General features: G+C 46.1%; 1 protein-coding gene across 1 annotated transcript; it reads left to right on the top strand.

The window, feature by feature from the left end:
* Positions 1-540: 540 nt before the first annotated feature.
* On the top strand, positions 541-6,704 carry SAYSD1 (SAYSVFN motif domain containing 1). The gene is made up of 2 exons (XM_043907368.1): positions 541-890; positions 6,123-6,704. The coding sequence occupies exons 1-2, from the start codon at positions 684-686 to the stop codon at positions 6,489-6,491; spliced, it is 576 nt and encodes a 191-aa protein (XP_043763303.1). The 5' UTR covers positions 541-683; the 3' UTR covers positions 6,492-6,704.
* The last annotated feature ends 4,665 nt before the right edge of the window (positions 6,705-11,369 follow it).

Below are 11,369 nucleotides of genomic sequence, written 5' to 3'. Positions count from 1 at the left end.
TGCAGTCCAAGGGACTCTCAAGAATCTTCTCGAACACCAAAGTTCAAAAGCATCAAAGCTAGATGCTTAGAGCTTTAAAAATCTAAACAGTCCCTGACTGGAACTGTGACTTTTTGGGAGAGTAGTGATTGGGCGAAGTCTGTACAACCTGCCTGCCAGTGAGCAGTGCTAACCCTCCAAAGTGCTAAGACTGGCAAACCGGTGAAAAGGAAAAGGGAAGGCTGTATCCTGCCTTCCTTCTGACATGAAAAGTCCCACAGATCATGGGCCTTTTTCAATGCCCTGGGACCACCTTCTCAATCTGGTGCTAACCTGTGGAGATGCTCCACCTGTTAGGGAGCTGATCCCGACGTGAGAGAGCATTGCAGCGCTTAGCCTAGGGCAAAAGCTGGAAACAATGACACAACCTTTACGTTTAGGTTCTTAACCACGTAGCTCGAGGACATGAACAGTGCTCTTACGCGTTTGGAGCGCACAATGAGCTGTAAACTGCTCACTGAACGTCACAAAGCCAGCACGCGCCTCACCCGCGCTCAGTGCCGCTAGCGCGCACGCGCAACAGAGAGCGCCGCCACGCAGGCGCACTGCAGCCCGGAACCCCGCAAAGTCGGCACTGGCTCCCCGCGGGCGAGCAGGCGGGCGCGCGCGCGCTTTTTGGGCGCGCGAAGAAGGGGGCGCGCGCCATGGAGCAGCGGTTAGCTGAGTTCCGGGCGGCCCGGAAGCGAGCCGGGCTGGTGGCTGAACCCAGCACTTCGAGCCAGCGTACACAAACCTCGGGAGAGAAGGCAGAAGCAGCTACGACTCCAAAAGCACCCTCAGGCTGGCTAAAACGGTTCCTGCTGTGGAAACCGAGGCCACCGAGTGCCCAGGCCCAGCCCAGCCTCGCTCAGGTGAGAGGAGGGAGGCCTTACCCCTCAGGCACCTGCCTTCTGAAACGCCGACGTGGCCTCCGCGGCGCCTCTGCCGAGGCCCCGCCCCGGCGTCAAGTGGTGGCCTGCAGGCCCCGCCCCCACGTCGTGGAATGGCCCGGCCCAGGCCACGCCCCCCGGGCCTGGAGAAGCTGGTGGACAGAGGAGGAGTCTATGAGGTCACAAAGAGCCAGACACGACTGAGGGGCTAGCACACTTTCGCTAGCAGAGAGGGGCTGCTGGCGCCTCCCGCCGGCTCGGCGGCGGGGCCTCGCGTTTCCTGCCCCCTCCTGTTCTGCCCTGAAGAGTGACTTTGACATTTTCTTTCCAGCCAGGGACCCACGCAGCTTCGACTCCAGGCGGGAAGTTGAGGGTCTAGGGTCCCAGAAGAAATCACCTCTGCCCTTGCGTTATTCACAGCGAGTTGAGTGGTCGTTGTGGCTTTGGGAAACCTCTCCACAACCGTAGGGGGCCACAGCCCTCTGCTAATGGAGGGGGAAAGGTCTAATTGGATGCCGACGAGAAGTGGCAGTAATTAAAGTTTGATTTGATTTCGCATCTGGGCCACGTGCGGCCAGTCGCCCAAATAGCCTGCGCTTTAGAAATGGTGTTTGAGTACAGAACTGGCAGAAGGGTGCTGACTGCCTGTGGTGGCCTGTGTTGTGTATCACTGTTGAAGTAGCGAAGCCTATTCAAGTTTAACAATGTTTAAGGCGAAAACAATAGATTAGTATGATAGCTTTTTAGTCCTGTTTTAAGTGTGTTAGTCGTTCAGTCATGCCCGACTCTTTGCGATCCCATGGGCTGTAGCCCGTCAGGCTCCTCTTCATGGAATTCTCCATGCAAGAATACTGGAGTGGGTAGCCACTGCCTTCTTCAGGGGATCTTCCTGACCCAGGGATCCCACACAGGTCTCCTGCATTGCAGGCAGATTTCTTTACCGTCTGAGCAACCAGGGAAGCCTCATTAGCTTTTGGTAATCTCTCATTCCTCTCCCTGTATCTTGGTTTTCACTCATGAGTAAAGTGGCAGGATGGCTTGAGTGTGAGATTGGGGCATGCATGTGGGAACACGGGACAAAATATCAAGGGGAAATCTGTGAGCTGGTCTTTGTACCTCCTAAGTGCAATAAGTGCCAGCAATTCCTTTTTAAAAGTAAAATGTGCCTTACTCCTCTTAAAATTTCTTAAGTTCATCTATCATCGCACCACATCTGGTTATAAGGAATTTTTTTTGGTAATTTTTTGGTAATCAATCAAACAATTTTTATTGTTACTTAGTTTGAATTAGATATTGTTCTCCAGGACACACAAGGTTCCTACTGACTTGCAGAAAGAGTGTGCAGGGTTCAAACAATCCATTTCCTTGCATACAGTTTGTCTCAGGATAACTTTATTGTGGATTAGAACTCACAGAGCACAATTGCTTAGGATTTTAGAATCCATTTCCTCTACCCCTTTTCCTCCGCACAGTTACAAAACATCTAGCCTACACAATGAGTTTTTGACCTTATGTCTCATTTCCAAAGGAATATGAGATCACTGAGTTGGGTCTAGAGGAGCTGAGCTTGGAGAAAATTTCCATTATTAAAAACACAAAAACTGATGGCCTGACAAAGGGGTGAGAGGCAATGCTGGACCTCCTCTGCTTCTTATCAACTACTCTGTTTTTCATAAGGGACTTTGTCTAGAACACATTTTCATTTACTCAGTTATCATTCATGAGTTTGCTCCGGTGTGAAATTATCATTAAATTGCTCCCCACCCCCACCCCCGCCAATTTCTGATCTATCTCTACCTAATAATTTGGGTGGTACATAGTGGCTTGTCCGAGATTTCTTTATCCTTCTATTTGTAATTGCTTCTTTTTGCTGGCCGTTGATACGGAGGCGTCCACCTCCTCCTCCTCTCACTCTCGAATTTAGCTTGGTGAAAAGCATTTCCCCCAAATGAAATATTTCTTTCTACAGCAAGCTTCTACCACAGTGGGACAAAAATGCCTGTAACTTTTATTTTTTAATCCTGCCAAGCCCCTACCCCACCTCCATCTCCCTCCCCAGCCCCCCAGTGCACCATCTAGCTCCAGGGTCTATTGATCACACTTATCCTGCAACTCCTCCCTTCCAGACCTTGGCTCAGGTTGGCTTACTGCTCAAATGCCCTCTTTCTTTGGCATGACCTAGCCAGGCACAGGCTTTGCATCACCCCTTCAGATCCAGGAGTCATCTCTTAAGTTCTCCCTTTTCCCCACCAGCATTCGTTCACTCTGTCACGTGCCCACTATGTTCCATCTACTGTCCTGAGTCCCAGGAGACAGTGCAATAAAGACAAGGCCCTGCTCTCACAGAAGTTGCTTTTGAGTTGAAAGAACAGAATGATGAATGCTATAAAAAGGAGGAAAACCCAGCGTGCTGGTGAACCGGGGGTGAGGGATGCAGAGTGTCACTTTAAATTGGGTGGAGAGGGAGGACCTCATAGAGGAAGTGACCTCACCATTTTTCTTAAGAAGGAGCCACTCTTGAGAAACCTGGGACAAGGACAAGGGCCCACGTAGTGACATTTTTGCTGGGGTTTGTAGAAGAGGGAGTCAGCCAGGTGGTGTGAAGGGAAAGGGCTTTTCTCTCAGAGGAAACCACAGGTGCAAAGGCCCTGAGGTGGGAAGCACTTTGGTATACTGGGAATGGAAGTCCCTTCCCTAAACTGCACCATATGTGCTGACAAATACTTTCACACACAGCTTTTACAGTAGGAGGTGCACTGGTGGGAGGCATCTCTGGAGCCTCCCTCTCCTTTGTTCCCTTTGCCAGTTTAACACCCCTACCCCTACCTCATCTCCTTCTAGCTCTCTAACCCTTCCCCCTTAGCATTCCCCATGAAGGCCCCTGGTTAAGTAAAAAGGGCTTTGAAGGGAGATCTTGCTAGGATCCTGGACCAACCTCATCTCTGCTCGTCACCAGCTGTGACTTTAGGGGAATTCCTTACATCTCAATGTCTCCTTATTAGTAAATTGGGACTAATAAGGCCTGTCTGCTGGGTTACAGGAGATCAGGCATCTTGAAGGCACTCAGTAAATGGTGGCCATAGCATTATTCTTATTAATGTTCCTATAATAATAAAATAAATTCAGTTTACTGTGAATTTCAAGTGGTGCACATTCAAGATGTTTTCTATATCCATCAGTCCATCATTTCTCTCTGATCTCCTTGTCACCAGCCTCATCTCTACCTGGTGTTCTCTTATTGGGCCTCCTGCATGAGCTATTAACAATTTCCTTTTTCTTCTCTTGCAGCCCATTCTCTGCCTGGCATCCAGAGTAGTGTTAGATATTAATCGGATTGTATTTGTTCCCTTTTAAGACCATCAGTGATTTCCCTATTGTGCACACTGGTGGAATCTGAAAGGGACATTTATTTATTTAATGTATGTGGAGGGGGTGGGGAGTGTAGCTGATTATATGTCAAAGACCTACCTTTCCAATCTAATTGGAAAGCTAATAATTGCAACTCATGCTAAGTCACTTCAGTCGTGTCTGACTCTTTGCAACCCTACGGACTGTAGCCCACCAGGCACCTCTGTCCATGGGATTTTCCAGGCAAGAATACTGGAGTGGGTTGGCACTTTCTTCTCCAGGGGATCTTCACGACCCAGGGTTGATGCTAAAAAAAAAAAAAAAAAAAATCACAGATGACCTATATATTTTTTGGAGATCAGATAACAGTTTTGGTCCCTTTTAAATTGCCGTGTGAAGAATAAGGGATATAACTGAATAAATGAACTAAGTCAGCTCTGTGCGGAGAACTTACGTGTGCAGTGCTGTTTGGCTCTGGAGATACCAGAAGATAATCAGCAGCAGTATGGTGACCTCATGCAACAATCTAGGGACACATGTGATCTATATGAAAAGAGAGACACTTGAATGACAAATAGTTTGATACTCAGTGAGAAAGAGAGCCAATTAGAGCTCTGGGAGGCAGAGGGGTACCCTGCTTGATGGCCCCAGAGGTCAGGGTATACATAGTTCACCAGCCGTGCTTGCCAGGAGAGAGCAAGTTCCTGAGGAATGGAGAGGAATATTCCCAGCCACAGATGGGCAGTGTCTTTGGGTTGTAAGACCAGAGGATTCATTTCTAGAGCAATAGATTGTGGATCATGTTGTTCAGGAAACTTTTTACATTATTTTACAAACTGCAAATCATGACTCATTAGTGGGTAGTGAAAAAAATTTTGAAGGTCTTATCCTAAATTAACTAAATGTAATTTTAAAAATAGAAAATCAAAGCTTCATATGTAATCAAAGTGTTGATATGTGAAGCCTTTTTTCCCGATACACACACACATATATATACACCATATATATTTTGGGGGGGGGGAGGGGTTTGCAGTACAAAATGTATTTTTTATTGTGGGTCATACCCAAAAAAGTTTAGAAAATACTGGACTGGAGACCAAGCTCCGAAAAGCTCCTTCAATACCTCTGTCTCCCATTACACCCAGCACAGGGGTCTGTGTTCCGGCACTTCTGTCTTTTGAGTGAATGCAAGGCCTTGGATTCCAGCCCAAGGAGTTTAAAATTTAACTGGTAGGCAGTAAAAACGTGTCAAAGGTTTGTGAGCAGGAGGTTGACGGGTGTTGTGGCAGATTTATTTAGCAGCTGTACATGGGGTGGCGTGGGGAGAGACCGGTTAGAAGGAGGAGAGTCCAGTTAGGAGACCCTGGGGCCGTGTAGGATGGTCACAGGGGATGGAAAGGTTGTGGCTATAACTATGATTTTTTTTTTAACGTGTAGAATAGTCCTCATTTTAGAATCATGCCACTCAACAAAATTTTAGCTCGTCTAATCAAATCAACAGACATATATTGATTCTGTGTGGGAAGTGTGTGCCCGGCTGCCGCCTGATCAATTACAGGGAGTTGCTGAAGGGGCTGCATTAGCTCCTGTTAGCAGCAGACTAATCTGGTGAAATGTCTGCCTCAGACGGGAATCCACCTGAACACTGTGAGGTTTTCAGCAAGTCACATCTCACTGATCGGTTTTGATTCAGAGCAGGATGCATGAAAGCTCTTTGGAGATAGTTGTCTTAGAGAGCAGGGCAAGAAAACAGACACCAGTGAGGGGAAGCCTTCCCACGCGAGGACAGCTGCCTCTCCAGATGGGTTTTGGTCCTCCCGGCCCCACTGCCCTTTATTCTTTCTTTGGTTTGTTCTTGTGTCCTAGGGAGCAGCTGGGCCTGGGGGCCGCGAGTCACAGCCACCACGGAGTCCAGCCGAAGCCCCACCACCGCCACGGCCGCCGCCGCCCCTGGCCCCCCGGGACCGGTCTCTCCTGACCAGCGTCACCTTGTTGAAGGTGCTCCTCTGGTTGGTCCTGCTGGGGCTGTTCGTGGAACTGGAATTTGGCCTGGCCTATTTTGTCCTGTCCCTGTTCTACTGGATGTATGTGGGGACGCGAGGCCCCGAGGAGAAGACGCAGGGAGAGAAAAGCGCCTACTCCGTGTTCAACCCGGGCTGCGAGGCCATCCAGGGAAGCCTGACCGCCGAGCAGCTGGAACGCGAGCTGCACCTGAGGCCTCTGCCGCGGAGATAGGACCGGACCGGCGGCGGGCCCCGGGCCTCGCACCCCCTGGCTTTGACTGAGAGCAGCTTGCGGGTCAGGTCTGTGACCCCACAACTCCCCACTTCCCCTGACCTCCTGCGACAGTTTTATCTCAGAACTTCTTTTTCATTGTGGTGAAACTCCTGGAAAGACACTCACTGTGGGTCTGATGCAATTTATAAAAATTACACACTCAAGACAGGAGACCTCTTTGTCTCTTTATTTGAGAGGCGATTCTTAGAACACTAGGAGGGCTTTGGGGAGATAACTGTTGAAAATATTGAGCTGTTTGAGGTAATGGTTTGGTACATCAGAGCTATGTGTTAAAAGTAAATATTCTCTTTAAGTTTTTTTTTTTAGAATTAGTTATAGTAAGTCCCCTGCACACATACACCTCTGTTCCAAGAGTGCATTTGTAAGTCCAGTTTGTTCCAAGTCCAACACAGTTAGCCTAGGTACCCAACTAACCCATTTGGCTATATAGTACTGTACTTTAATATGTTTATAATACTTTTTACACAAATAATACATAAAAAATAAAACATTTTTCATCTTACAGTACAGTAAGAAAAAGTACAATAAGTACAGTGAGAAAGTACTTGAAAAGTACAGTAGTATGGCCCAACAGCTGATATACAGGGGCTGGCATCAAGTGAACGGGTAAGAGGCGTCACAGACTGGAGGAGAGAGAAGTGGGCGACGGCAGAGCTGAAGGATCATCAGCAATAGGAGATGGAGGGCAAGCTGCAGCCTCACTCACGCCTGACGTTGATGTCACAGGTTCTGGTTCCTTGCTGGATTCAATTCCATCTATCCTCTTGAAAACACAATCTAGTGGTGTCTGAGTAGTAGCTCTTTTTTTTCTCGCCATAATGACCTGGCAGCACTGGATTGCATTCTGAATGGCTGCTGCAGACTTTGTGAACTCTTCTGCATTCAGGTCCAGCGCCTCAAAAACTTAACAGGGCCTCTCAGGGAAAACCCCTTTCCTATTTCCTGCATCATGAAGCTCTTCAGTTCTTCAGTTTCTTCTTCCGCTTGTCTCTCTTGGTGCTTTCTCTGGGCCTCCAGCTCCAGATCTTCATTAGTCAATTCTTCATGTTGCACAGCAAGGAGTTCAGTGCAGTTGCCCTCTTGCAGATCTAGCTTGAAATAAAGAGACTACACTCCTGTGCTTGTACAACACAGTACACAGAAGCACAAACACTTGTAGAGAATGCACACACATGGCAATATACACCAGACACGCGAAGTGACTTACGAGACCAGACGTGCAAACACATCCTCACATCTTTGAAAGTTCACAACTTGAAGGTTTGTATGTAGGAGACTTACTATAATTAATTTTTAATTGACACATATTTGACTTACACTGTTATTAACAGTTTCAATTGTACAGCAAGGTGACTCAGTTCTTGCCTGGACTCCCCTGTCCAGGCAAGAATACTGAAGTGGGTTGCCATACCCTCCTCTTCGCTGCTGGTGCTGCTAAGTCGCTTGTACAACAAAATGACTCAGTTACATATATATGTGCATGCATGCATGCTAGGTCACTTCATTATGTCCAACTCTTTGCGACTCTATGGACCCTCTGGACTCGATGTAACCCTCCAGGCTCCCCTGTCCAGGCAAGAATACTGGAGTGGGTTGCCATACCCTCCTCCAGGGGATCTTCCTGACCCAGGGATCTAACCTGCATCTCTTATGTCTCCTGCATTGGCAGATGGGTTCTTTTTATTACTAGCACCACCTGCTGCTGCTGCTGCTAAGTCACTTCAGTCGTGTCCAACTGTGTGCGACCCCATAGATGGCAGCCCACCAGGCTCCTCCATCCTTGGGATTCTCCAGGCAAGAACACTGGAGTGGGTTGTCATTTCCTTCTCCAATGCATGAAAGTGAAAGTAAAGTCGCTCAGTTGTGTCCGACTCTTAGCGACCCCATGTACTGCAGCCTACCAGGCTCCTCCATCCATGGGATTTTCCAGACAAGAGTACTGGAGTGGGTTGCCATTGCCTTCTCTAAGCACCACCTAGGAAGCCTATATATATAGTCTTTTTCAGATTCCTTTCCCATATAGGTTATTACAAAATATTGACTATAGTTCTCTGCTCTGTACAGTAGGTCCTTATTGATTATCTATTTTATGTGTAGTAGTATGTATCTGCTAATCCAAAATTCCTTTTTCCCTCCTCCCCACTTTCCCCTTTTAACCATAAATTTGTTTCCTATGGCTATGAGTCTATTTGTTTTCTAAATAAGTTCATTTGTATTGTTTTTAAGACTACACATATAAGTGATATAAGACTACACATATAAGTGATATTGTATATTTGTCTCTCTCTATCTGACTTACTTCGCTTAGTATGATAATCTCTAGGTCCATCCATATTGCTGCAAACGGCATTATTTTGTTCTTTTTTATGGCTGAGTAATATTCCATTTTATGTATGTACTACATCTTCTTTATTCATTTGTCAATGGACATTTACACTGCTTCCTTGTCTTGACTATTGGAAATAGTGCTGCAATGAACATTGGTGCCCATGTATCTTTCCAAATTATGATTTTCCCTGGATATATGCCTAGGAGTGGGATTGCAGGATCATATGGTAACTCTGTTTCTAGTTTTTTAAGGAACTTCCATATTATTCTCTGTAGTGGCTGTACTGATTTACATTTCCCCCAACATTGTAAGAGGGTTCCCATTTCTCTACACCCTCTCTAACATTTATTGTCTGTAGACTTTTTGATGATGGCCATTCTGACTGGTGTGAGGTGATACCTCAGTATAGTTTTGATTTGCGTTTCTCTAATAATGAGCAGTGTTGAACATCTTTTCATGTGTCTTTTGGCCATCTGTATGTCTTCTTTGGAGAAATGTCATTTTACATCTTCTGCCCCTTTTTTGTTTTTTGTTTTTAATATTGAGCTGTTTGCATATTTTGGAGGGTAATCCTTTTCAGTTGCATCATCCACAAATAGTTTCTCCCATTCTGGATGTTGTCTTTTCATTTTGTCTATTGTTCCCTTTGCTATGCAAAAGCTTTTAAATTTAATTAGGCCCTACTTGGTTTTATTTCCATTACTCTAGGAGGTGGATCCAAAAAGATATTGCTGCAATTTATATCAAAGAGTATCCTGCCTATGTTTTCTTTTAGGAGTTTTATAGTATCTGGTCTTACATTTAGGTCTTTAATCCATTTTCAGTTTATTTTTGTGTATGGTGTTAGAGAATGTTCTAATTTCATTCTTTTACAGGTAGCTCTCCAGTTTTCCCAGAACCACTTATTGAAGAAACTGTCTTTTTTCTCTTGTATAGTCTTGCTTCTTTGTCATAGGTTAACTGACTGTAGGTGTGTGGATTTATTTATAGGCTTTCTATCCTGTTTCATTGATCTATACTTATTTTTTTGTGTGTGCCAGTACCATACTGGTTTTTAAATATTGTTTATTTACTTTATTTTCGGCGGCACTGCGTCTTTGCTGCTGCTCACGGGCCTTCTTCAGTTGCAGCTAGCAGGGCTAACCTCTAGCTGCGGTGTGCAGACTTCTCATTGCAGTGGTTTCTCTTGTGGAATACAGGCTCTGGGTGTGTGGGCTTCAGCAGTTGTGCTGTGTATGCTCAGTAGTTGCAACTCATGAGCTCTAGAGAGCTGTCTCTGTAGTTGAGGCACACAGGCCCAGCTGTCCCACAGCGTATGGGATCTTCCTGGACCAGAGATTGAACCCATGCCTCCTGCATTGGCAGGTGGATTCTTTACCACTGAGCTACCAAGGAAGACCTACCATACTATTTTGGTTACTGTAGTTTTATAGTATAGTCTGAAGACAGGGGAGCCTTATTCCTCTACTTTTACTTTCCTTTCTTAAGATTGCTTTGGCTATTTGGGGTCTTTTTTGTTTCCACACAAATTGTAAACTTTTTTGTTCTAATTCTGTGAAAAATGCTGTTGGTAATTTTGATAGGGATTGCACTGAATCTGTAGATTACTTTGCATAGTAAAATCATTTTTGACAGTATTGATTCTTCCAGTCCAAAAACAGTGTCTCTGTACATTTGTGTCATCTTTGATTTCTTTGATCATTTTCTTAAAGTTTTCTGAGTACAAGTCTTTCATCTCCTTAGGTAGGTTTATTCTGAGGTATTTCGTACTCATTGATGTGATGATATATGGGATTCCTGCCTTAATTTCTCCTTCTGATCTTTCATTGTCAGAGAATAAGAATGCAGGAGATTTCTGTGCATTTATCCTGTATCTTTACCAGGTTCATTGATGAGCACTAGTAGTTTTCTGGTGGTGTCTTTCGGATTTTCTATGTAGAGTATCATGTCATCTGCAAACAGTAATTGTTTCTTTTTCAGTTTGGATTCCTTTTATCTCTTTTTCTTCTCTGTTTGCCCCCTCTTCCTGCTCTGTTGGTTGTTTGGCCTGAGATGTTTCAGCACTGGAGCCTACAGGCTTTTGGTTGGGGCCAGGTCTTGGTGCCAAAATGGTGGCCTCCGAGGGAGCTCATACCGATGAATATTCCCTGATGGAGACCACCAGAGTCCCTGTACCCACAGTAAGCCACGGCTGCCCCATCCTCACTCCACCTCCTCAGGAGACCCTCTGAGACCAACAGGTGGCTCTGGCCCAGGCTCCTATGACGTCACTGCCTTCACCCTGGGTTCTAGCACAAGATACTGTGTGCACGCTCGAAGAGTAGAGTCCCTGTTTCACCCAGTCTGTGGACTCCTACAACAAGCCCCACTGGCCTTCAAAGCCAGATGGTCTGGGGGCTCCTCCTCATGGTACTTGACCTTTAGACTGGGGAGCCTGGCGTGGGACTCAGAGCTTTCACTCCTGTGGGAGAACTTCTGTGATATAT

Source organism: Cervus elaphus, chromosome 7 (genome assembly GCF_910594005.1).
Source record: "Cervus elaphus chromosome 7, mCerEla1.1, whole genome shotgun sequence".
NCBI lineage: Eukaryota > Metazoa > Chordata > Mammalia > Artiodactyla > Cervidae > Cervus > Cervus elaphus.
The sequence above is the reverse complement of the archived record's forward strand: the minus strand, read 5'-3'. Positions and strand labels throughout refer to the sequence as shown.